The 27,968-nt window shown below is 43.2% G+C and overlaps 1 protein-coding gene across 2 annotated transcripts in view; it reads left to right on the top strand.

Moving 5' to 3' along the window:
• The window catches only part of LOC147697187 (uncharacterized), a 316,314-nt gene that overhangs the window by 140,917 nt on the left and 147,429 nt on the right, over positions 1-27,968 (top strand). For both annotated transcript variants that reach the window (XM_086934257.1, XM_086934256.1), the window contains exon 4: positions 21,093-21,228. In XM_086934257.1, coding sequence (XP_086790383.1) covers positions 21,093-21,228 — 136 coding nt within the window. The remainder of the gene's footprint in view (positions 1-21,092; positions 21,229-27,968) is intronic.

Here is a 27,968-nt window from a genome sequence, read left to right as displayed (position 1 = left end):
GGAGGTTAAAAAGCTGCTTTACAAATTGGGTCTAGGAGAGGCTTGGTCCAACAAATCTGCACCCACGAAACAACAGCTAAAGAAGGTCTATTGGGCATGGGTGGACAGTGAGAGGGCCCGAAGCACAAACCATTGTAAATCTGTAGACCTGTTTTTGTCAGCCAAGAAGTTACCGTTAAGGGAACCTTATTTAGACACCATTCAGAGCCCAAGGGACAGAGCATTGTACATCAAGTTCAGGTTGGGGGTACTTCCATTATGTGAGTTCACGTCCACTTGGAAACCGCCCGCTCAAACTGTACCCTATTGCCCCTTTTGCGATTTAAAGGTAGAGTCTGTGTCCCACATGTTGTTCGAATGCAGCGTCTATGTAGCCCCGAGACGTAGGTGGTTGAAGCCTATCTGCAGAAGTCTGGGAACTCGCTCTCACTTGGAAGCCCTGCGTATTTTACGTACAGATGCTAGACCCTTCTTTTCCACTTGCATAGCAAAGTTCTTGGGTTGGGCTTGGCGTCTAAGAACTGCAAGAAAACTGTTAATCCAGTGAACGAGCCTACCCACCCAATATGCTGTTTTGGATATGAAATGTTTTTATGTTGATGATTGTTGTTAAAAATGTTTTTTAAAGATGTGTAAATGCTTTTATGATATGTCTTTTATCGAATAAAGCTATTACTTACTTACTTACATTTCCTTCAAAGTGTGCAGTGAAAGTACACGGGAGGCTACACCCTACCCAATAAATCCATCCACTCAGAGTTGTGGACTCGGAGGTAGTATTTATCCTGGTGTAGACCACAAAACACTGACAGCCTAACTGTCTGTCCGCAGAATCTTTTTCCAAGAATGGAAAAAAACATTCTCTATGAAGCACTAACCATTCTGATCTTAAAGTAACCTAAACCTAACCCATCTCTCCTTAAAACTAAACAAGGAAAAAGAAATAACATCAGAATGAAATAATACTTCATGGATAATAGCACCAGCCAGCATCTTATCCCTAATAGAAACATATGTACAGAGTATTAGGATAACCAAACTCACTAGAAATAGAGTAGTACACCAACAGAAGTGGCTAGGGGTTCAAGGAACGTAAGCATTTCGAAGTGTTGATTAATCATTCAGAAGTGTTGAGCAAGCCTTTATTCTCGACTCCTGTCCCATCCCGGCCGCTTATTAATACACATCACTCTCCCGTTCGAGAAGTAAAACTTTGCTGCCGTAATGAGCAAGTCTCCTGATGTTCCACTTACTCCATCCTCTTGTATAACAGTGTTACCCAAGAGTTGCTGAATCTTTTTGCGTCACCCTTGACACTGTGTCTTCATAAAGACACACCCTTTGACCACCTCTTAAACTACAGGATGATTTCAGCAGCATTGTGGAGAAGTGTGGCTCAGGGGTGGAGAAGTGTGGCTCAGGGTTTAGAGGCGGCAGACCCGGAAGCTGAGATCGGCCCTGGACCAGGGTTCAATTCCCCGCCCCAACGGGGGTTGGGCTCAATAATTCCACGGACTCGATAATTCTCGCTCCGGTGCCTACTCGACTCACTGGTTCATACTCTGCGACTCTGGGCAATAGCTTGCTTAATCTCCACAACGGCCCCTCGCGGCGGGATGCCTGGCTTTCACCTTGTGGATACCCTGCCGGGGTATCTCACAGGGGAATACCAGGACGGGTTCCCTAAGCAAGCGCATAGATGCCTGCGATGTGGGCGATTTGCGCTATATAAATACATGTACATTTACATTTACATTCAATTATGTCTATTATGTCTATTCTGGTATATTCCCTGCTTGGCACCCTCCTAGCCCCTTCTGCTTGGTCACAACCTTCTCCTTCACATTCCTCATCCCCCTGGGCCGAAAACCACTGTGTGGGGCTTCCTTCATCGAAACAGCACGGACTGTGGCTGACCATTTGATTCTGTATCTCCAAAGCAACTTCCTTAATTCTTCCTTCTAATTCAACCCATTCTGCAGACATTGCAAGCACCCACTCCCTTGGGTGATATAAAGCCATCATATGATGTGTTATGCCTGATGCCAACAAAAACTCCTTAGTTCCGGCAGAAACTAACTGCTGACCCTAGTCTGTAACTATTTCTTTTGGAATCTCCTCCCTCATGAAGACGTCACTCAAAAAAAGCAATGATGTGCTCTGCCTTTACCTCCTCTACTGTCCGCACCTCCGGCCATTTTGAGTGGTAATCCATCTCTCTATGACTAGTTTTCCCTTCACACTTCCAGGTCCAAACGATCCAAGAATATCCACTCAAACTTTCTGCTATTGCCTATCCGGATAGTTCAGAGGTACAATAGGGTATTCTCTCTGAGAAATTGATCTGTTAGTCTGCACTCAGTCTACGCAATCTCTTGCACACCTCTCGAGGTCACAAATCGTCACAACCAGAAAAAAAACATTCTTGTTTTCCACTTCACAGTCGTCATAACACTATGCCCCTCGTGGAGCAAAGGCATGTTGGTGCAAGGAAATTAGAGCCTGGCGTTTATACAGGAACCACATGTTTTATAAATGAATATAACAAAATCAGCCATTGCCTTCAACTACAGCAAAATCGAGCGCTACACTTCCTATACTGGTGCAACAAAAGTAGCCACTGTTGACAAAAAACGAATTGCAGCACAGAATTCTCTTGATTTTACTCTTCTTTTATGTATACAAGAAATCCTTCCTCCGTTTTTAGTACTCTTCAGATACACAAACCACGTTCTGGAAGGCGGTGAAGAAGTGTTCTATATGAAGGCATACCCAGCCCTGCCAAGTACCGCACATCAGGCGTTAGTTCTAACGCATTTCAGTGTGGTGGTTACATATTTAAAGCGCCTCCCCAGCTGTCAAGCTGGAAGCTTGTTGCTAATTAGCACCACTGACTGTGCTCGCAGACTGCGTGCGCGTTGCTTGAAGCAGGTTTGGGGGCTGGTTCAGCTCGCTCTGGGCTGGCTTTATGGGCTACAATGTAACCTCTCCCCAGATGCCGCGTTCAGATGGATTCACTGACTTCACGTGACCCTTCATGGTTTGCTCTGCCCAGTGGCTACCTTCAACAGATTGCATGCCTCCTGAATATAGGTGCATGTAGTCAATCAGTTTAAGTTTGGCAGTGGCATCCCACCATCATTGGCAACACATGGCCGTAATTTGATGGCCCAGACCACGCCCACCAAAGGAGTGGTGGGGGTGGTTCAAGTTATGCAGGCTGCAGCCTACACGAGTCGCCGAGTCCCGAACTAGCGCTGCACGCTGCCAGGCTGTGAAGGGAGGAATCGGCATGCTCTGCTGCTGGCCTGTACTATCATGGCTCTACTCCTAGTACAACCATAAGTTTTATTATAGGCTTAAAATAGAAGTCAAACTTGTCTTCTCCGTTAAGAGATTTAAAACAGTAGTTCAATGGATGATACAGTTAATGGGTATCCACAGAGACCAGGGGCCACACCAAACAAACTTATGGCGGAATTCACTGCGCCTCTCTGAGGGAGCTGCAAGCATCAGATTCCAAATATACATACTTTTCCAGTGTGCACAGTAGTCTCTCCCGCATAGATTACTTTTTAACGTATACAGCCTCAGTAGGTAATTTTCGATACCCTCAGACGCTACCCAGAGGGATCTCAGATCACTCCCCTGTGGGGATTGAGTTCACTCACGGGGAATGTCAGCTGCGAAGTACTATTGTTATTAATGCATGGCTGTGGAAAATTCTGAATATTAAGGAGGAGCTCTGTGTGCAAACTGGGAACTTTCTTACAGAAAATCTAGGGTCTGTAGATTCGGCACAGACTATATGGGAGGCATATAAGGTGGTCTCAAAAGGCTATGCCCCGTCACTGAAAACAAAATGTTGCCAAAAGGTGGGAGATCGTGGTTCAATCAAAGAAGGAACTTCGGGGACTTGAGGCAGACCATGCGCAATATCCCTCAGATGATTCATTACATAGTTTGACATTGAAGCAAGATGAGTATAGGCTCAAGGCGCGTGAACACATGATGGCCAAGCAGGGTGCCAGCAGCATAGGCTGTACGAGCTGGGTTATAGGGCAGGGAAGATACTAGCCTGGTTGGAAAGGAGGGAACAGGGTACGAGGAGAGGTCCTCCATCGCCCCAAGGATATTGCGGAGGCGTTTGCAGACTACTTTGAAGGAGTGTATTCTCCCTCTACTACATATACAGCGGAGGACTCGCGCCAGCTTCTAGCGGATAGTGATGTGCCAACTCTCTCGGAGCTGGACAGAGACGTATTGGATGAAGATTTGACAGGTGAGGAAATCCAGAAAGCCATTGGCCAAATTAAGTCCGGGAAGGCGATGGGGCCAATTGGCACCCCCATTGAGTTTCCTCAAAGTGATAGCCTCTCAGATTGTCCCACATCTACGAGCAATGTATGAGGAAAGCTGTGAGAGGGGAGTTCTGCCAGCAGACCAGCGTCTTGCTAGTATTGTCATCCACAAAGCGGGAAAGCCGGTAGATGACGGTAGCCAATCTCATTGATAAATGGAGAGGCAAAGATCCTGGCAAAGGTTCTCGCCATGCGACTTGGGACAGTGGCTACCTCCCTGGTGCACCCAGATCCATCTGGCTTTATGCCTGGGAGAAACACGGCTCTTAACATATGCCGGCTACACAACGTTATGGCGCTAAGGTATTTTTTGAGAGAAGATGCAGCTATATTGTCCCTGGATGCCTCCATGGCTTCGATTTGATCGAGTGCCCATATCTTTTCGAAGTTCTCGTGAGAGTTGGGCTGGGCCCTAAATTTTTTACGATGGGTGAAGCTGCTATTTTCTGACATTCAGGGGCAGGTGAGAGTCAACAACTATATGTCCCGAACGTTTACGCTACGGAGAGGCACTAGACAGGGGTGACCTCTGTCCCCGTTGCTGTTTTCCCTTATGCTGGAGCCCCTGGCGGCCTGGATCCGTCGTGATGTGATGGTGCAGGGTTTCAGATGGTCATTGGAGTGTGAGGACACAATTTCCCTATACGCCGATGACCTAGTGCTATACCTTGCCTCCCCATACAAGTCTATCCACACGGTTCTAAATATTTTTACAAACTTTGGGAAATACTCAGGATACGCAATTAACAATGGTAAATATGTGCTCTATGTGTTATATGGACAGACTCCCCGTCTCCCCAGAGATTGCGCGTTAGTGGTCGCAGCAGACGGATTTAAGTATCTAGGAGTCTTTATAACGTCGGACCCGGCTCTCTTTTTCAGCCGAAATTTGGCGCCCCCATTGGCTAGATTGCAAACAGACATTAAACACTGGAGGTCGCTACCGCTGTCTTTGGTGGGCCGTGCTGCTCTTGTTGGCACTCCCGCGATTTTTATATATTCTTCAGAACTGCCCGCATCGGATTCCAGATGCGTACTTTGGAGCGGTTTAAGGAGAGATACATACACTGTTATGGGATGGTAAGGCCCCTAGGATAGCTCTCCAGAAACTTACGGGTGGTACGACGGGGGATAGCGTTGCCCGACATTAGGTTGTACTACTGGGCCTCTCAGTTGGTGGCTGTGAATTATTGGATGTATGCCCTACCAACGGACCCGGACTACGTCTTAGATAGGTGCCAGATGGATCGCTCGAGATATCTGGGAGCCCTGTATTCCCGCACCAAGAAGCAAAGGTATATTGGCCCAACACTGCACAAGGTGCAAATTTGGCGGCTGGCTAACGCGTGGCTGGGCTGGGCAGGCGTCCTCACAAAGGCAACACCGCTATGGTACACTCAGAAGTTACGCATGCTGTGCTATCAGCCTGGATTTGATAGGTGGGATGTAATGGGCATATCAACAGTGAAGGATTTGGTTAAAAAAGGGGCAATACTCACATTTGAAGATCTCCAGAAAAGCTACCATTTGCCCCAGGAGAGGTTTTTAGGTACCTGCAAATCAGACATGCCTTACTGGCAGCCTTCCCGAGCTGTGAGGACATACCAGACTCGTCGCCTCTGGAGGACCGTTTGCTAGATGGGCCACTGCAGTCTAAGGCGATCTCCCTGACCTATGAAAACTTAGTAACAATTTGCCAGATGCCTTCGGAAGCTCAAGGAGCAATGGGAGAGAGACCTAGAACCGATCGACGAGGAGGATTTGCGACTGACTTTGATGTCGCCTAGAGAGGCGGTCATCATGCTTAAATTTAGACTAATACAACTCAGGATTCTGCGCCGTTCGTATCTGACCGGGATAACGCTGGCCAAAATAGGGTCTAGGAAAGATGACCTATGTTTGAAGGGTTGCAGGCAACCAGCTACTTTCTATCATACACTGTGGGAATGCCTGCTGGGACGGGATCTTTGGGAGAGGGCCACGACTCCTATGCAGTCTGCATTGGGGAAGGCAGTGACCCTGACGCCCCGCCTGGGTTTGCTCAACATATGGGAGGATACAGATCTGACTGAAATCGAACAACAATTGGTGACGCTGGGATACACATTAGTGAAGAGGGAACTGGCAAGGGGATGGGGTGGGGTGGCGCCACCCAAGGTGTCAGTGTGGTTGAAAAAATTCGACAGGTGCATGATAGCGGAAAAAGAAGTCTTCATAACCAGAGGGTGCCTGAGGAAATGGGATAAAAAATGGCTGAAGTGGAACACTCACAGGGGGGAGATTTGTATATCACCCATGGTGGAATTGGAAATGCGAAAATTGAGGTACGGAGATGTAACTGGTTAAAAACTGTCTGTTTCGCGACCTCTGTACCATGTACAGTGCTGAACGCAACTTGTGAATACTATATGCAATTGTTGTTTACCTGTCTGCTTCGTAACTTTTGTTAATAAAAACATTTTTTTTAAAAACAGTAGTTCAAAAAGGTAAAATTATAGTGTAGACAGGTTTGCCATTTTGACAATGAGAAAGAAACCAGAGTGAAATTACAGAAATGAACATTGTTTGCTCATACTACAATTTGCAGGTCTTATGTGAAAGAAGCACTCCCCAACCCCAAACCCCTAGAAGAAGGCAAAGAAATCAGCCCAAAAAAACTGTGCAATCTGGCCTTCCTCTGCTCCTTCTCTGTAGAGTTGCTGTGATCAGGAGCTTCCAGCCTTGTCCCTGAATCTGCCAAGCTATTCCAGTGATTCTAGGCTCGTGCATGCGTAGCTTTCACAGCTCAGGAGATGTGGCATTATCAGGGGCCCTCCAGCTGCCCACCAGCGTGGGTCTGAATGGTCACGTCACACATTACGTGAGCCTCCTCTCACTCCAGCTCTGTGGAAGATTATCCCCGTGTGTGCTCATCTCTTCAACTGAGATTATGCTGACCACTGAAACACCATGCTTGAAAAGAAAGAGGCATGTAGCGTATTGAAAGTTTAACTACGTGCACGCATGTCTGCATCAGATAAAAAAAAACTAGAATTCCAAAAACATAGACTAGCATGCAACAAAACTTCAATCAGCGTGATCTGTCTGGGCACTGTTATCACCTGAGCCAGGGCAGCAGCTGACACACACAGCACATGCTGTCTCGCCCTACCATAGAGGTGTCTCCCGGAGTGGGATTATACAGCAGGCAGTGTCTAGGTCACAACCCTTGCTGTGCTGTTGTGTGTTTATTCTGTATTCTCTTTTACTAAAGGGTCTGCTTTACCTAAAGAACGAGATTTTCGTCAACAACGCTCATATACTAATCAGAGATTGCGTTATTTCAGATGTGGTAGTTTTTCTCTCACTTCAAATTTTCCCAATTGTTTTGCAAGAGATAGCATTTGCAATAATTGTGGGGTAAAGGTCACTATGCTCGTGTTTGCAAGTCTAACAAAAAGAAAGAGTCTAATGAAAATATGTCTGATATTGTACGCACTGTAGTTGTGTCAAATGTAAAAGATATTGGAGAGAGTATTGATTCTGAATGAATTACTATGCCATTCTGTGATATAGGTATTGACAAATATGTATTTAAACTTATGGCGGTCTCTGGATCTCCATTCACTTTGATGGGGAACAAAATTTGGGATGAGGTTGTTGGTCTAAAAAATGTTCCACTTTTACCTCCAGACATTGCTCCTCTGAGCTATGGTCGATCAAAAATAGATATTTTAGGGTACACAGTAGCCAAGATTTCTTTCAGAGGTAAAGAAATTACTGGTAACGTTTATGTAGCTGTTAGAGGAGATAATCTTCTGGGATGGAAACCTCAACATGATTTTGGAATAATTCTAAATCCTTGTGCTAAAAATCCTCATGATCAAGTCATGCTTATGGATGACTTACTTTCTTTTGCTTTTCCTGATGGAGTCAAGAGTGTGTCTGAATCTGATAAAATATTTTCTACATATCCTAAAGTGTTCTCAGATACACTGGGATGTTTAAAGGGATTTGAGCACAAGATTATTCTTAAGAATTCAGCAAAACCCTGTGTACATAAAGTTCGGAAAGTTCCGAATATGATGATTGAGCCTTTGAAACTGGAGATTGAGAGATTATTGAAATTGGGAGTAATAGAAGAGATTGAGTCTTCAGAATGGTTGAGTCCAATAGTTTTAGCACCCAAGGATGGTGGTAAAGCGGTGAGAATGTGTGTGGACTTGCGTGGTTTAAATTAATGTATTTGGGTTGATTGGCAACCCCTGCCGAATATTTCTGAATCGATCAGTATCTTGAAAGGATCAAATATTTTTAGTGTTCTAGATCTCTCTTCTGCGTACCATCAAATTGTTTTACATCAACAGTCCAGACATTTAACATCTTTTGTAACACCCCTTGGTGCTTATCAGTTTTTAAGAATGCCCTTTGGGTTGGCCTCGGACGCTGTTAGCTTTCAAAGGGTGATGAAAATGGTTCTTGGAGATCTACGGAATGTGATGTTTTTCCAGGATGATGTTTTGATTCATGGTGTAGATGCAAGGGAGCATGATGCAGTGTTAGGATCAGTGTTAGACAGGTTATCTGATAAGGGACTCACAGTTAAGAAAGAGAAATGCAAAATTGGTTTGGATTCAGTCACTTATCTTGGACATGTAATTTCTGGAAAAGGAATACAACCGAAGTTAGAGTTGGCTGAGAGTATTGTTGAGGCACCGGCTCCAGAAGATAAAGACCAGGCTAAGTCCTTTTTGGGCATGGCGAAATTTTATTCCAAATTTGTTAAAGGTTTTGCAAGCATTGTTGAGCCTATAAGATCTCTTTTGAAAAAAGGTGTACGGTTCACTTGGTCTAGTGAGTGTGAAGAAGCATTCAGTTTAATAAAAACTGAGATTGGCAGGATGCCCACTTTAGGTCATTTTGATTCTAAATTAAAAACTATTGTCACTACCGATGCCAGCCTTAAAGGTCTTGGCGCAGTACTTTCTCAGATTGTGAATGGGGAGGAAGTTGTGGTGGCTTTTGCTTCAAGAGCTTTGAAGGATGCAGAATTGAATTACTCTTGCATTGAGAGGGAAGCGTTGGCTGTATTTTGGTTGATACATCATTTTAAATTCTTTTTATGGGGCATTCCGTTTGTTGTGAGGTCTGATCATCGCCCTCTTGTTCAGATATTTTCGTGCCATCAAAGTGATCATATGACACCTAGATAGAAGAGATGGAGTGAAGGACTACAAGAGTTTAATTTTATTGTACAGTACATTTCTAGCCAAAATAATAAGCCTGCAGACTGTTTATCTAGGTTGCCGATTTGAAAGGGATGATTTTTGCTTGGAGTGTGTGAATTGGGACTGGAATCTTCTTTGTCTAAGGATGAATGGTTAAGTTGTGATGTGAATGATGTTGTTTTTCAATCTTTGAGGGATATCATCAGAAATGGTTGGCCTAGGTATGATCAACTGGATAATGAATTGAAGCCATATTGGACGGTTAGGAATGATTTAACGTTTTGTCAGGAAAACTTATTGAGAGGGGACAGACTGGTACCTCCAGGTGATTTGCTAGAGAAAGTTGTTAATTTGGCTCATGAGGGCCATCTGGGGAGGAATCTCACTAAGGCTCGCATCTGAGAGAGATACTGGTGGCCCGGTATGGATCGGATGGTGGAAGTTGTTGTAAAGGATTGTCATTTGTGTGCCGCTAATGACAAATCACACACCACTAGCCAATCTCCTCTTTCTCCAGTTGCAGTTCCTGCTACCGTTTGGACAAAAATGGGGTTGGACATAGCGGGTCCTTTTGAGCTCATGCTCTCACATGAGAGGTTTGTGGTATTGCTGGTGGATTGCACTTCAAAGTTGGTGATTTCAAAATGCATGGGTATGGTGAATTCTAGAGCCATAATTGAGTTTCTTAAGGATGTATTTGCGTCAGAAGGGGTGCCTAAGTATGTGCTCACTGACAATGGGGTACAATTTACCTCCAATGAGATGGATTGTTTTCTTAAAGATCTTGGGATTGTTCACCAGAATACAGCTCTTTATTCGCCTCAAACGAATGGACTTACCGAGCGAATGAACAGGGTTGTAAAGAGTTGTGCGCAAAGGGCTTTGCAGTCTAAGGTTTCTTTCAGTAGTGTGTTGAGGGAGACCTGGTGGGCACATCGCACAGTTCCCAATGCTATCATGCAAAAGTCTCCTTTTGAAGCATTGAGGGGGAGAATGGCTAATTCCAAGCTCAACCCAGCTTGGCTTCCTGAGAGAGTTTGTGATGATAGTGTTGAGAATGAGCTGAGAAGGAGAGATGCGCTGGCGGAATATCAATGGAAGTATAAACAACGTTATGATGATAGGATGGCTGTCAAATTTAGGAAATGGAATGTTGGTGATAGTGTTCTTGTGAAGAAGCCAAAATATGGTCACAAGGGTACTTCCAATTTCAGTGGTCCTTTCATCATTACTGCTATTAGGAAAAATGTTGTGACGTTAGACAATGGGTATACTTGGAACATGTCTAGATTGGCAAAGTGTACAGAGTTTAAAAATCATCCTAATAGTGGTTCTGGGCCTATTGATTATTCCAGTCTTACTTGCACTTCTTCTAGTCGTAGCCAAGAAAATGTTCCTGGTACTTCAAGTCTGGCTCCTAGGAAGTTTAAGGATTATGTTCTGTATTAAGTTATTTTTATACTGTTTCTTTTAATGCTGTTTTTGTCCTTTAATTTCCTTACTTTTGTTTTTTTATTGTTGGTTAGGGGATGTGTTATGGTTACTGTCTCTTTAATGGAACACTGTGTACTTTACATCATTGATGGAATGATTACATTCTAAATACTGAGTCAGTTGCTGTGGCTTGCTGTTGATGGTTGTACCAATAAACCCGCTCTTCCAACCTACTCTGTTTAAGAGCTTTTATCAAGAAGCCTGCATTTTTCCTCTTTAAACAGGTCAGGGGGTACTGCTTACACTACAGCTGAATAAGGTTAGGAGCAGGGTTTACACAGGCGCTACATCACAAAACTCGTAGGGTGATGCATCCTCAGCCCTTTCAACCACGTGGGGCATTAAAGCAGGCACTCTTCTCCAATGAATCCTACCTTGGAGCGCGTCATCATGAGCATAAATTGAGTCTTTTTAAAAATTACTTCGGGAAGTAGGTTAGTCACCTTCCATTTCGGACGCTGTGCAGCAGCTTTAAGATCTTAGTTTCTCGTTGCTCAAATAGGTGTAATTTCTGATTTTTATGTTACCATTGTCTTCATTGCTTGATTTTGATCGGGAGAAGTTGTCTCTCAGTCATTAAACGTCACTCATAATTACACTGAAATTATGAAAATGTCACACAAGCAATCAGAAATGTTGACAGCTATGTTTACTTTATTCTCAATCCGTTCTAAAATTACTTTTTTTCTTACCAAATGCTACACTCTCGTTTTGACACTTTCGTGCCCCTAACTCTCCCATATTCCTGTGTGAGAGGAGACTGTTAAACCTTGCCATCAGAGCTCTGTTTATAGCCTAATGGGCGCCTAAAGAAGGCTGAAAGTCAGGCGACACGCTTTATTAGTTGACCGGCTTGAACGTGTGGGAAAACAAATTATTCCAGGAAGTAAATTCAGGCCACGAGCTCCCTCTTGTGTCTATCACGTTTATTTTTAAATGCACCTCCAGCATAAAGAAGTGGCACTAGCTCCAGATATACAGTTGAGCAGATATCAGAAAACAAGCTTGAGGCCAGCAGCGAGTGCCCCTTCAAATGCACAACCAACCTAACAAGCATTGGTAATGCATCGGTTTCGTCTATGTAATGAATAAAGAGCCGTTTTCATCAATCATTGTCTGGGAGAAGGAAAGAGCTCCCTGACATAACACAGGAGTGGATAGGATGTGGTGCAGAGGCCAGAGCTGCTGACTCGAGAGCTGGAGGTCCTGTTTAGAGTCTCAGCGGTGCCGCGCAACATCCTGTGAATCTTTGCAAAATACTTAATCTCTCTGGGTGATAAATTGTGATATAAATATGCTGCAATAGTAAAAGGCAAACATTTATGAAAATATAGTTCCACCAAAGTGGATGTTAACAGTATTTCGACAGTAGGAAACTGATAAGAGAAGCAGACTAAGAACAAGCATTGATAAATGCAAGAAAATATGGTACCGCCAATAGAATTGGAGGAAAGGTAAGTGGCACGCACAGGAACCAATGAGAAGCCAGAAAGAGAGGAAGCTTTTAAGTTTGTATTAAAAGAAGTTCCCAAGCACAGTGGAGTCGAAACCTAAAAAGAAAATGTGAGTATGGATTGGAAGACTACAGTGTGTGCATGTCTATACATTTGTGTGTGTGTTTGTGTATATATATATATATATATATATATATATATATATATATATATATATATATATATATATATATTCCTTCTGAAGTAAAGAGAAGTAGATATATATATATATATATATATATATATATATATATATATATATATATATATATATATATATATATATATATATATATATATATATCTTATCGCTCCAATTGTACCAACACAGTCTCAGGTCACTCGTAGGCGGGTGCTTGTACGCGATGGTACTCGCGTCAATATCAGGGCTCCAACTCCGTCCTCTTTATGGAACAAAGTACAGCACTCCAAGGGTAAAGGCAGTATTTCTTTACTTCGCCGTTAGCAGTATGAACAGACTCGTTTTGGACGCAAGTCCTTCATCAGCGTTTACTCCTAACGCTGTAAGGCGGCTATTTTTAAATACGTCATCCGATCATGCCCATTGACATTAATGACGGTTTCAAAATCGCTTTTGTCGCGCTTGCAAATGTGGCAGCCATCTTTGAATATTTACATTCAAAATGTTATTCAGATGTAAGACATATATAATATAATACATATTAAATCTAGCCGTGTATCTGCAGATCTGCCGCTAAAAGCTGGTGTCTCAAATTATCTAGCCGCGTATCGGCATGTCACCAGCATCAATCGCATTGCGCATATTACAATTTCAATCACTATAATTGACATTCTTGCATATTCATTTGTGAACATGTTCTTGATGACTTGTCTTGATTCAAAACAATTTACAAAAAGGAGTCATAGGAAAAGAAACAAGGAGAGGGGTGAATAAATAACTGTAAAAAGTGTCAGAATCCGCTTAAAGATAGTGATGAAGTGCAATGTATTCTTCATTTGCTTAGATGTACCATCAATTCTTCTCCACTATTCATCCCCTGTGGACTCTTCGTTTGCATGTCAATAATGTATCGTGACTCTAGTCTGCATAGTCTCATTAGTCTATCACCTTCCCTCAGATTAGCTGGAACATGGTCTATGCCAAAATATTGTAATAGCTCCCTATTACTTTGGCGCTCTTTAGCAAAATGCCGGGCCACCGGATACGTTGTATCCTTGTTGGTGATGGCCCGTTGATGTTCCAAGATTCGTATTTTTACATTGTTGATGGAACTGCCGTTATACTTGAGACCGCACTGACAGGTCAAGCAATACACAACGTATGGGGTCAGGCATGTAATGAACTTATTGATGGTTCTGAGAGTATGCATACCAGGAATTTCATATGACAACACTCGTTTGCTGTTCTCACAAGCTCTGCATTTGCCACAGGGGAAGAATCCTTTCATGTCTTTTAAAGTACCACTCATTTTTAGGTCTCGCCTTTTCCATTCCGCAGGAATGGAAAATGGAGAGCATTCTAGTGCTCAAAATACTCGTCAAACTAAGGCTTTTTTCAGTGCGGTTTTCTTCGAGTTCACGTGAATCACATGACCAAACAAGCACGCGCATCAGCCTCCCTCCCTCCCTCCTAATTGCATTTTTTCACGGCCGCCACCACATCAAAGGCCTTCTCCAAGCGTGTGCTCTGCGGCTTCTCCTTCCCTAATTATTCATGGCTGGCCGGCCGTACTTTCAGTTTCCCGTTCGCTCTTGTTTCCCTAATTCTCTCTCACGCTATCACGTGCCCTCTCTTGTACTGTTTTCTCTCTCAGCTCCCTCTTTCTCTATATCTTTGTGTCAACTGTGTCTCTCCAGATTATTTGCCTACCCGTTTGTTTCATTTCAGTTTGTCTGTCTTATTCGTCCCTTTGTTTTCTTTCATCATATGTGCCAGGCTGTCACCCCTCATCGCTCTCTTTTCTGTTTTCTGCATTTGCTTGTTATTCATGGCCGGCCGGCCGTACTTTCAGTTTCCCGGCCGCTCTTGTTTCCCCAATTCTCTTCGCTCTTTTCTGTTTTCTGCATTTGCTTGACTCTTTCACTTCCGAGCTTATTAAAGCATAACCAAAGACGGAATACAAACCACTTTATCCATTAGCATTATCCTTTTTATGAAATGTATCAATCTACTTGAAGTTGTGCGGGGCTTCTCCGAGAGGTAATGAGGTGTCAGCATCTGCTGGGGACCGAAGAGGCTTCCTCCTCTCAAGACACAGGTGATCCTCAATTAACTGAGCGCCAGCAAAAGTGGGCTGGGACCGACTCCATTAAACCCTTCAGATGCTTGAGAAGAATCGATGTAATCATTTTATACAGCTAATACCCAGTGAGGGATGCGCGCGCATGCGGCAATGCAGATGACGTGCAAGAGAGGCGCGGAAACAGGAACGCGTGAAGATCCTTACAATGAGACGCAGCGTTAATAGGTGCGCGTGATGTGCAAGGATATTATGATATGCAGTGAACCTTCCATAGTTACTATTAAACATGCATCTTTCCCTATGCAGACATGCACAAACAGTGGAAACAAGTACGGTGTTGTAATACAATACACTGACTGAATACGAGCATAAGCATCAAACAAACAGAAAGCCACAAGCTCAGCAACCACCAAAGAAAATGATGGTTGCAAGCATATCCAGGTCCTTTGAAGTTCGTGTCAGTGCTCATCACACAGCAGGAGCAGAGGCTGGGATCAGTCCTTGGGACTGCCTGCTGCTGGGCAACGAGAAGGCACTCAAATATCAATAGACTATTAGATGGCAATCAGCAGTTGAACTAAGCCAGAACACAATTTGCAGTTTTTTAGAGGTTTCTCACTTCAGAAGGTTTGCTGGTTTGTTGCCAACTAATTATGTCATTTGTATAGCTTTTTTTTGGGCCATTTATTAAAGTCGTTTTTCCATCACTAAAACTTTCACATAGTCATTTTGGCTAGCCTCCACACAACCACACACCCAACCACACACCCAACCACACACCCAACCACACACCCAATCACACACTCAGCCACACCACACACACAATCTCACACACAACCACACACAACCACACACAACCACACACACAACCACACACAACTACACACACAACTACACACACGCAACCCCACACACACACAACCCCACACACAACCCCAAACACCCACACACACCCCAAACACCCACACACACCCCAAACACCCACACACACCCCAAACACCCACACACACACAACCCCACCACCATACACGCATACAACCACTCACACATACCACTCCCATACAACCACTCACACATACAACCACTCACACATACAACCACTCACACATACAACCACTCACACATACAACCACTCACACATACAACCACTCACACATACAACCACTCACACATACAACCACTCACACATACAACCACTCACACATACAACCACTCACACATAGAACCACCCATACATAGAACCACCCACACATAGAACCACCCACACATAGAACCACCCACACATAGAACCACCCACACATAGAACCACCCACACATAGAACCACCCACACATAGAACCACCCACACATAGAACCACCCACACATAGAACCACCCACACATACAACCACCCACACATAGAACCACCCACACATACAACCACTCAAACAACTACACACACAACCACACACAACCGCACAACCAACCACACACCCAATCACACACACAGCCACACCACACACACAATCTCACACACAACCACACACACAACCACACACACAACCACACACAACTACACACACAACTACACACACGCAACCCCACACACACACAACCCCACACACAACCCCAAACACCCACACACACCCCAAACACCCACACACACCCCAAACACCCACACACACACAACCCCACCACCATACACGCATACAACCACTCACACATACCACTCACATACAACCACTCACACATACAACCACTCACACATACAACCACTCACACATACAACCACTCACACATACAACCACTCACACATACAACCACTCACACATACAACCACTCACACATACAACCACTCACACATACAACCACTCACACATAGAACCACTCACACATAGAACCACTCACACATAGAACCACCCACACATAGAACCACCCACACATAGAACCACCCACACATAGAACCACCCACACATAGAACCACCCACACATAGAACCACCCACACATAGAACCACCCACACATAGAACCACCCACACATAGAACCACCCACACATAGAACCACCCACACATAGAACCACCCACACATAGAACCACCCACACATAGAACCACCCACACATAGAACCACCCACACATAGAACCACCCACACATAGAACCACCCACACATAGAACCACCCACACATAGAACCACCCACACATAGAACCACCCACACATAGAACCACCCACACATAGAACCACCCACACATAGAACCACCCACACATAGAACCACCCACACATAGAACCACCCACACATAGAACCACCCACACATAGAACCACCCACACATAGAACCACCCACACATAGAACCACCCACACATAGAACCACCCACACATAGAACCACCCACACAACTACACACACAACCGCACACACACAAACACACACATCTGTCGCCCTCACTCTATCTCTCTATCGCCCTCACTCTATCAATCTATCTCTCTATCGCCCTCACTGTCTATCTATCTATCACCCTCACTCTGTCTATCTATCTATCGCCCTCTATCTATCTATCGCTCCACCACAGCATCACTCAGGGGCACCACAGCATCACTCAGCACCACCACAGCATCACTCAGCACTACCATAGCATCACTGGTTCAAATATGTTCTCTCAATGTTTGAAGCTTTATTGCAAATGTCACAAAAAAATGTTAATATTTCCCTTCTGTTCTTGGATTTTAGTCACTGAACATATTCTTCACAACAGTTATTTACAAAAGTTTAAGCTATTGCCATTAAAAGTTACAATCACTTTTATTTAAGTATTAATTATTTAAAAAAATTAAAAGCCAATGTTAATTGTAATATCAATACATCTAAGTAAAGGCAATACAAAACATGTGACATTACAAATACTAAAAGTGTCACATATGCTAAAGTTAAAAGTATTGGCATTGTAAATCACAAAACATAAATATAAAATGTCATTTACAAAACCAATAGCTCCAACTTTCCTACTGCGAGACCTATTGGCAACGCCAGTGCTTGTTTGTTTAGGAGGCATAAGGTGACTTTGTACCAGTTTGTTTTTAAGGGAATTTAATTTACGAAAAGTAATTAGTGGGCGTGCTGGGACATCTTTCCCTATTGTTGGATCTAATCGTAGTATATGCCAGTTTCTGGTGAGTATTTTCCTCAGATGATTAGAATCATCCGAGAAAGTTGATATCATCCTAAACTTGTTGGTGACTTCCGGTTTCTCTGTCTTCTCTTTCGTATTCAACAGGTCCTTTCTAGGAATTTTTAAAACTCTGTTGAAGGTCTTATCTAGAAGCGTAGAGTCATATCCTCTAGTTTTAAATCTCATCATAGATTCTGTAGCTGCAGTTATAAAATCAGAATCTCGTGAACAGTTCCGGCGAAGTCTAAGTAACTCGCCATATGGTATGCTACGAATTAGTTTAGGAGGATGGCTACTCTTCGCGTGCAATATACTATTGCCCGCTGTGGGCTTCCTATATAGTGATGTCTCAAGTATTCCCTCATTAACAAAGACCCTCAGATCTAGATAGTGTACATCACTTCTACTCATTTCACAAGTAAACTTCAAGTTTAAGTTGTTTTTATTTAAGTCTCTAATGAATTCTTCTGCCTGTTTGAAGGAGCCCCTCCATACCAGGAAAAGGTCGTCGATATAACAACGCCACACAACTATGTGTTCTGCCCATTTGGCATTGTCGCCTGCAAGGGACACCTGCTCCGCTCACCAGCCCACAAATAAATTTGCGTAGCTGGGGGCGAAGCAGGTGCCCATCGCAGTCCCAGAGATTTGTTTAAAAGATCATTTTGAAACATATATATATGTTGTGTGTCAGGCAAAATTCCAATAATTCAATTCACATCACTCCATGTTCAGTGTACTTCATAGCTCTTTTCTCTAAAAAGTTTTTTACAGCCTCAACTCCTTGGGCATGTCGAATACATGTATAGAGGCTTGTGATGTCGAGAGTTATTAGTACATATGTGGTGTCCCATTGAATAGTTTCAACTTGTACTATGAAGTCTTTAGTATCTCTCACATACGATTTTAACTTCACAACAAATTTTTATAGAAATGAGTCAATGTAAGTTGAAAGGTTCTCAGTGAGTCCTCCCTTTGAGGAGACAATCGGTCTCCCTGGTGGTGTATGAATGTCTTTGAGCACCTTCGGTAGTTGATAAAAAGTTGGTGTTATAGGCTCTGGATTTCTTAAAAATAGATATTTATTCATGTCCAGCATTGATCTATTACGCCAGTTGTTCAACAGCTCATGGTATGTTGTTATACTCTGTAAATATTCTGCTCTATTAGTCTTGATGTAATATCGGGAATCCTCTAGCTGACGGAAAAATTCATGGCAGTATTGTTCTCTTGTAAGCAGGATGATATTTCCGCCTTTGTCAGAGGGCTTCACAATAATCTCGTCATTTCTGCAAATGTCCAGTATAGCATTAGATTGTGCTTTAGAGAGATTGTTCTTATTAGGGGCCCGTTTCTGCCCAGTGGTTCTGAACTTCATCAGATCTTGAATTACCACGTCTGAAAAGGTGTCGATAGCATCGTATAGCATCTGTGGATTAAATTGTGACGGTGCCTTAAAGTTGGTCAAAGGTGCTTGTTGTTCTATGTTAGTTCTTTTAGCTCTTGTTATTGGGTCGTCGCAATTATCTAGATTTTGTTCTGTCTGCAATTCTGTCATGGTTTCGATAATATTCAGATCTTTTGTACTTAGAACATCCGATGCTTGTACAGTTAGTTTTTTCTTTGTTTTCTTTGCTTCCGTCGTTGAGGGTTTCAATGTAAAGAATTTATGTAACTTGATTTTTCCAACAAGTTTAAAAAGATCAATTCTGGTTTGTGTATATTCCAGTTTATCATTTGGACAGAAGGTGAAATATATATATATATATATCTCCCAATGTCGATTGCCATTGGGTAGTTAGGATGGTGTTTCTATAAAATTGAATCTTTTGGTTTACTTCTGTCTTTGGTGGCATTTGCGGGATCTTCACAATATTTTCCCCCAAAAAATTGTTTTAACGTCCGCTACATCCTGGAAAGATTTGGCGTGATCCGTCGAGGGAGCAGAGAAAAAGGGAGAGATTCAAAATGTGTTTTCCCCTTTTATTTTTCTATAGGAACATTTAGACGCCGCTACAGCCCAAACGACTTTACACCACATTTGGCAGAAAGTGAAGTCATTTTCCGGAAAGAGTCCTTTTTGTTATTTGGTGTAAATCTATTCAGTAGTTTTTGAGCAATCAATTCTCAAAAACTTTGTATATATCTAACTGCGGGGCCGACAGCTCTCAAGGTGAGATCTGATTGGCTGCCACCACATCAACAAGGATGTGGTGGCATCCATCTTAGGACTTGGGACGCAGCACTGAGCCAAAAAAAAAAAGGGAAAGAAGGCAGGATAGGAATTCCATGACCTTCCTAGGCCTGTGGCCAAAATCATAAAAAAAAAATCTGCAAATTCGCTGTAGGACAAGAAAAGGGCTCCTGTGGAGTTGCATTAGTTTAGCACCCTCAAAACAGTTGGTTCCTAGATGAGTAGTTTTTGTATTGCTACTTATCAAAAAGCGAGTAGGCCCTTTGTAGTAGACCATTACTCTTTTCACAAGTGGAAAAGCATCAACCACTGTTTATTCCAATCTAAACTTTTCAGTGTGGTCATCTGGCAATCAGGCCACACCTTTCTTAAGACTATTGCATTGACTCCAGAATGGACATCTCTGTGGATCCGACCTACCTCCACAACTTATTTGCATGAACACATTAAAAGATTTCTCTGTTCGTTGAAGTCTGTACCTCAAGTTTAGCGAGGACCTTGCTATTCTGTTGTTTAATTTCAAAATGCTTTAACAGGAGAGAGTAGGGAAAGTTACTTGTAATCTTAGTTCACATTTGCTGATCACTTCTTTTAATTCATGAGTACGTTGTCCTCACCTTTCTGTTACACCAGTAAAATAGCAGGAAGTGTATTAACTCCACACTTTGAATTTCCTGTCAATATGATCTGCATCACAATAGTTGCTGTGCTTTCTAGAAAAGTGATGTTTCTGGATCCAAAGCCCATAACCAACTAGGGACATTCAGTTATGAATAAGCAGTTTATTTGTACGTGTTAACCACTTCTTCAGCTTATGTTTTTTAATGCCATTTATAGTTATTGGAAAGATTGTACTGTTGACTGTCATAATGATGCGAGACCAACTATTGGGCTGTAAAATCTTGCAAAACCTTAAATGAGTTAATATCATGTACAGTAATTAATTTGGTCACTAATCTAAACCATGTTTAATTTACAGGACTGCAATGACATCTTGCTGCCGTATGAAAACATGGAACTAAGACTTGTAACCCAAATCATGAAAGATGGGGGACCTTGGGAGAGTCCAGTATTGCAGGCCATTCTTAAAGGAAAGGATGAACCTCTGGATTTAGGTAACAGTTAATCAGAGCGATTTATGTTTATGTAGTTTGCATTCATAGGATAGTTGCATGTTTAAAAAAAAAAAAAGTATTCAACATAAAGTGTCCACATCTGAAATACAAAGAAAACAAACATTTTCATAGTCTTCCTCCATTAGCTATTCTTCCTGGCCTATCTATATAAGCCCCTTAAATTGTAATCATAATTTGCCTTTTGGTACCATAAGTAAGTGCCTGTTGGCATATGTATTCCTTTTTTAAATTCCCAAACTTGTATTTAAGTTTCTGGAGTGTAACTAAGGATGATTAGAAGGGAAAATTCTGAAGCTGTACACAGGGGCAAAGTTTTATAAATGCACCGCCAGACAAAATTAACATGTATATGTATTTATCAGATAAGGGGTACATCTGTAAAAATAGTCTTTGTCTTGATGTGTGGAGGAATTTATCAGAAAGTAAGACTACCGCCAAATCACAATCAGTCTTGTCCTGATGGATTATTTTGATATATAGATTTTCTGTCACTAATTAGGTGTGAGTACCTCTTTAATGATGCAATCAGCGTGTCTTTGTTTTAAGTGATACACAGACCCATCAACTGTGGAGATAAGTTTAATAAAGCTCTCCAGTTTAGTGTGGTGAAGCATGGTTATTGGATAATGTGGCTTGACAGAGGTTTGAGGAACAGGACTTTTGAGATTAGGTCATTGGATAGAACAGTATTTTACTCGTTGGACAATCCTACATCTTGTAAGTTAAGTGTGATAAATGACTTTTACCTTGATGGCGTGCAGTCTTCTTTAGGTCGTGCCTGGGCAGCGCATGCGCTGCGAGCCATGCTCTATTAGAGTATGTACTTGAAGCCCTGACCACTCGCTGCCCATAATTGTCATTGGCTTGTGTCATCGTCCTTCGTAAATGCTGGCTTCTAATTCGTTATTAGGCTTGTTAGTCCCTCCTTAGAACCATCTTTCCTTCATTTGTAACCTCCAATGAGAACTGTCCCTTTTACTTCAGTTGTTGCATAGTGCATCTTATTTAGTCTGGAAGTGCTATTTTTATTAATGCGTTACAGGAAGTGTGGAAATGGGCCTTTTAATGGGCACACCAGTGCAGGGGTCACCCTTCTCTGTCCACGGGTCCTTAGACCAACAAAATAGAGATTGCCACTGAAGCTGGAATTCAAATAAGATGTTTATTAATCAATCATGAGCGGGACGACGTCCATACAACACCCTCAAGTGTTCCAGGAGGTAGTACATTGAATACACAGACCATGGTGCGTATATACAGAATTTGTTGCAGAGTAAGCATGTAGTTACAAATAGAAGGTACAAGCATACACAAGAATAACTACCAACAAACATGGGCAGATGGTAGATCACTTAGTCAGCAAAGTGGGAGGGGGAACAGAACTGTTTACAGCAGCCGCAAATATTCAACAGTTACATCTTGGACCAGGTGCATTTCAACAGCTACAGGCCTTTGCTCAGCACATACATTGCTTTGGCCCTGTACAGAAGGACTCGAGCAGAATAGAAGGGCAAGCAACAGTGAAGACAGAAGAATTACATAGCTGACAAAATGGAATCCGCAAACAAGATGGCTTCAGCTTATGGTAACATAAATTATTTTCGATTTCCGCAGAAGCATTCAACTAAACTAACTTTAAAACTATGGAAAGGAGACGGTTTGAAGTGAATGTGTTAAAGCGGCGCTCAAAGGACTTGTTAATTCGCACTTGTTTTGGGTGGTTAACCCCTTCCATGCTCATGACGAGCTCAGCTCGTCATGGAGTGGCCATTCATTTCAATAGAAATTACACATAAATCCCTGAGATGCCCTAGCATCCAAGTGGTTAAAGGCCGTGCACTGTAACAGCGAGTTTGCAGTTTATTTTTGTTACGTAACCTCTTTTGATAAACTGCATGAAAGTGAAATACCCGGTAAACTACTGAAATAGTATTGAGTGCTCTCATTGGGAAATGATGTCACAGGTAGCCATTCATGTTTTTACAAGCGTGTGGTGATTTGGGTCTTTTCCTGTTGCCAATGTGCTGTGCTACATTGCTGTTCAACAGACTGCAAGAATCATGTTACCGGGAAGACAAGCTCGCAAGCGGTGGCACACACTATGATTGCAAAACTCAAACACAGGCCACGTACGTAAACAGACACAAACATAGACAGTCAGTCATAAAAAGCACCTAGGCGTTTTAAGGCTAAGAGAATGGACAGCTACAGGATAACCCTGTGCCTTCAGTACACAACGGTACCCTCAATTTAAAAAGTAATTTACGCCAATAATTAATCACTCAGTTTGCATTGTGTTCCGTCTAAATGATCGTGATCGTGATCAGTGTAATCACACATCGACCTAAATAGCATACATGTACATAAAACTTAAAAAATATAACCATTTCACATTTCAAGTTATTAAATAGAAGTGACACAGTCTACTGTATATCTGTGTCTCCTGATGGGCAGTTGAGCCTAGATACAACCTGTGACTGAAACAATTTTGATCCCCTTTGATTTCCAGTATGTGTTTCCATCCAACCACAACTTAGACAAAAGAAATTCTTGCAATGACCCGTGGAAAACTCTGAGACTCTGGCAGGGAGGCGGGAGAGGAGCCCCACCTCTCTTTGCAGGGCAGGCTGCAGCATACCATGATACAGCAATGCATTGAATGTGCGAGTTGCTGCATTCCCTTGGTGTCAGCACACTGTATTCTGAAAGTTCCAGAAGTACTCCTGTTAAGCTGCTGTGCGTCGGTCAATATTTATTCTGTTTTTTCATGGGTAAACTATTTTCCACTTGGAGAAACTCCATTCCCCATCCCAACACCAATGTTGAGGACCCCCAAAACCCCAATATGTAAATACATTTACTACTGTTCTTGACAACAGGAATGAGTTGGAAATACTCACAAACTTTCCACCGTTCTGAAGTGTCCAGAAAACCACCCCAGAGAGCAGATCTTGAACAATTTCTGTTGTACTGTTAAATCTTTAAGAGTGACAAATCCCATTTGCGAGTGAAAATCAACAATCAACACTATTCTCGATTTTTCTGACTCGGTGTTAATACTTACTTATTAATGAAGGTATTTACGTTATCTATAGTTGCTCAAACATGTTTGTGATTCGAGCCCTACATAAGTTTCATACAGCTTCCTGCACCCATCTATAAAGGCTTTTGCACAGATATCAATAAATTCACAAATTAATTTGTGAAAACATTCACAACTCATGTGTAAAGGTCTTCCACCGTTTCTCTGGCATGCCCTTTTTTAGGTCACGCATGGACAGCTCATGCACTGCGAGCAATTCTGTATTAGAGTATGTTCTTGAAGCCCTGACCACTCTCCGCCCATATTTGCTATTGGCTTGTGTCATCGTCCTTCATAAATGCTGGCTTCTGATTCGTTATTAGGCTTGTTGATCCCTCCTTAGTACTGCCTTGTCTTCATTTGTAACCTACAATGAGGACTGACTGGGCCTTTTACTTTGGTTGTTACATGGTACGTCTTATTTAGTCTGTAAGCACTATTTTCTTTAATGAGTTTCTCTTACTGCAGGAGAGTCTCATGTATAGTTTTGACCGGCTTGTTTAACTCGTAGCGGCTTGTTTAACTCGTAGCGAACGGGGAGCTCTTCAGTGGCCTTATGAGACAGAAAGGGCCAACTCAGCAATGCCTTTAGAGAGGTCAAAGGTGCGTGATGTGAATTCCACTAGATCGGGCGTGTTTATTTTCAGAACGAACATTTGTTAAACACACATATACTTTAGGTTTGCTCCTCCGCTCACTTGCTAAAAACCATGACTTCAACAGGGTTCTCTTACCCTCTTTTCTCAATGTGTTCCTCTGTGAAACGGATCAAAAAAAGAAAGAAAGTCTTTGGCTGCAAATGTCTCTTTGGACACACTCTCCTGCAACTGCAAGCGTGAACCACACCGGAAGGTATTGGAGTGCTTTACTGAGCAATTCTCCAGTTCCAATGTGGCAGCTCGTTGCGCATTGCTCCTCTGCTCAGATTACCTGTAAAGGGTGTGCTTTGACCCCTAGCTTAACGTTGCTCTTGCTCATTTGCGTTTCTCCCCCTGCCCGCCCTCTCTCTCTCTCTCTCTCTCTCTCTCTCTCTCTCTCTCTCTCTTTCTCTCTCTTTCTCTCTCTTTCTCTCTCTTTCTCTCTCTTTCTCTCTCTCTCTCTTTCTCTCTTTCTCTCTCTCTCTCTCTCTCTCTCTCTCTCTCTCTCTCTCTCTCTCTCTCTCTCTCTCTCTCTCTCTCTCCCTCTCTCTCTCCCCCCTCTCTCTCTCTCTCTCTCCCTCTCTCCCTCTCTCCCTCTCCCTCTCTCCTCTCTCCTCTCTCCTCTCTCTCCCCCCTCTCTCTCTCTCTCCCCTCTCTCCCCCCTCTCTCTCTCTCCTCTTTCCTCTGTCTCCCCTCTCTGTCTCCCTCTCCCTCTCCCTCTCCCTCTCTCCCTCTCTCTCCCTCTCTCTCCCTCTCTCCCTCTCTCCGTCTCTCCGTCTCTCCGTCTCTCTGTCTCTCCTGTCTCTCTGTCTCTCTCTCCTGTCTCTCTCCTCTCTCTCCTGTCTCTCTGTCTCTCTCCTCTCTCTCTCCTGTCTCTCTGTCTCTCTGCCTCTCTCCTCTCTCTGTCTGCCTCTCTCCTCTCTCTGTCTGTCTCTCTCCTGTCTCTCTGTCTGTCTCTCTCCTCTCTCTGTCTGTCTCCTGTCTCTCTGCCTCTCTTGTAAACAAGCATTTGTAAAGCAATAGGTCTCACATTTATGAGAGTTTAAGCTATTGGCATTGTAAATGCCTTTTATATATGTTTTAGAAAAACTAAACCTAAATAAGACATTGTCATTTACAATGCCAATAGCTCAAACTCGCGTAAATGCGAGACCTATTGCATTGTAGATGCGTGTTTTTACTATTGTTTTCTTTTTTTTCTTTACACATTAAGGAAGGACTTTTGAAATTGATGGGTGACTTTGAGGAGTTCTGCATGTATTATATTGTCTTCAGAATGCTAAGTGTTCTCAAGCTGTAACTAGTAAAAAGTTGATTTGGTAAGTGTAGTTTTTTTTTTCTTTTTGTGATAATGAAAAATTTCCTAGCTAACGTAACGGAAAGTTTAAATTCTATTAAGGACTCGGAGGCGAGGATTATGCCTTCTTTCTCACCTTTATTCACGACAGCGAAGATATAACAAAAACTACATTTCCCATGAAACCCAGGGAAAATGTAGTTGAACAAGAAAAAACCAGCAACACCTGGTAACAGCCAATGGCTAGCACAGTCCAATGTCCAATCAGGGCCCTGGAAGCCCCTACATAGTCCTTCTACAGTGTCCTCTCCTCCTCTTTCTGAACGTGAAGACAGCCACTCAGCCACTCATCAGGTGTCTTGCTTGGAATCCGAGCCTGGGGGTAATAGGAAACATATTACCAGAGGGAGCACTGAGGAAAACATCCAATAAAGACAGTGCAAGAAAACCAAGTTAACAGTCGTAAAACTATCATAATAAACAATGAAGCATATTACTTACTGACATACGGGGAGGGATCTCCTCCAGGAGTGAAGGGCGGGATAATCCTCGCCTCCGAGTCCTTAATAGAATTGAAACTTTCTGTTACGTTAGCTAGGAAATTTTTCATTTTATGTCCGGACTGGAGGCGAGGATTATGCTTGTTCAAAGCTTGCCCACAACCCAGTTTGCCATATTCAAGATTGGTTTGAAATAAAACCGCTTGAATGTGGAATCTGAAGACCAGTCTGCCGCGTTGAGAATATTCTCCAAGCGCGCACCAAGACTGAAAGCCTTCGAAGCCATAGCACCCCTCGCGGAGTGCGCCCCAAACTGGCTAAGGCTGATGCCTGCTTCCTGCATCACCGAACGAACCCACCCAGCAATGGTGGGAGAAGAAACCGCTTTAAAGGGTTTCCGCAGAGAAATGAGAAGCTGCCTCTTTCCTGGCGGACGGAATTCCTCTGTGACTTCCTCATAAGCTTTAAGAACATTTACCACACACAGTTTTGGTGAGTCCGCAAACTGCGGATAGGAAATAGACCTAGTATGACACTTTGTGCGCCGGAGTAGAGTAAACGTCACTCCCTCCGGTGAAAAAACTCTGCTAGAGATATCCAAAACACGCACATCTGACACACGCCACAAGAAATGAGGCACAAGAGCATGGCCAGCTTCGCAGACAACTCTTTCCTAGAAAATATTGATTGTGCTGCCAGGATAGGAATAAATTAAGGACAAGAATCACATCCCAAAGCGCCGAATAGTGGGGCTCCGGGGGTAACGAGAGACGGATGCCACGCAGCAATCGATAAACCAATGGGTGACCGGAAGAAATCGCCGACCGGAAAGTGTTAACAGACCGGTAAGCCAGGCCCTCAGAGGCCAACTGGGCCAGGAAGTTGACTACGTGGACTACGTCTGAGCCCAAGGGATCGACACCCCGTCACAGACACCAACGAGTCCATCGGAGCCACGCCGATCTATATCTCTTGACAGTACTGTCTGCCTATGCTTTAGAGATAAGGGCTTCAGCCTCTCTCGAAAGGCCAGGGGCTTCCCAGCGACTCCTGAAATCCGCCACGCCATTAGCCTCAGTGAACCCGCGGACACTAGAGGATGAAGAGAGCCGCTCGGGTTCAGGAGGAGGGAGAGAAACAGGGGGAGTAGGATTGGAAAATCCCAAGAAAGTTCCAGAAGAACTGGAAACCATACTTGAGAC

Source organism: Lissotriton vulgaris, chromosome 8 (genome assembly GCF_964263255.1).
Source record: "Lissotriton vulgaris chromosome 8, aLisVul1.2, whole genome shotgun sequence".
NCBI lineage: Eukaryota > Metazoa > Chordata > Amphibia > Caudata > Salamandridae > Lissotriton > Lissotriton vulgaris.
Note: the sequence above shows the minus strand (reverse complement) of the source record. Positions and strands in the feature narration are given on the sequence as shown.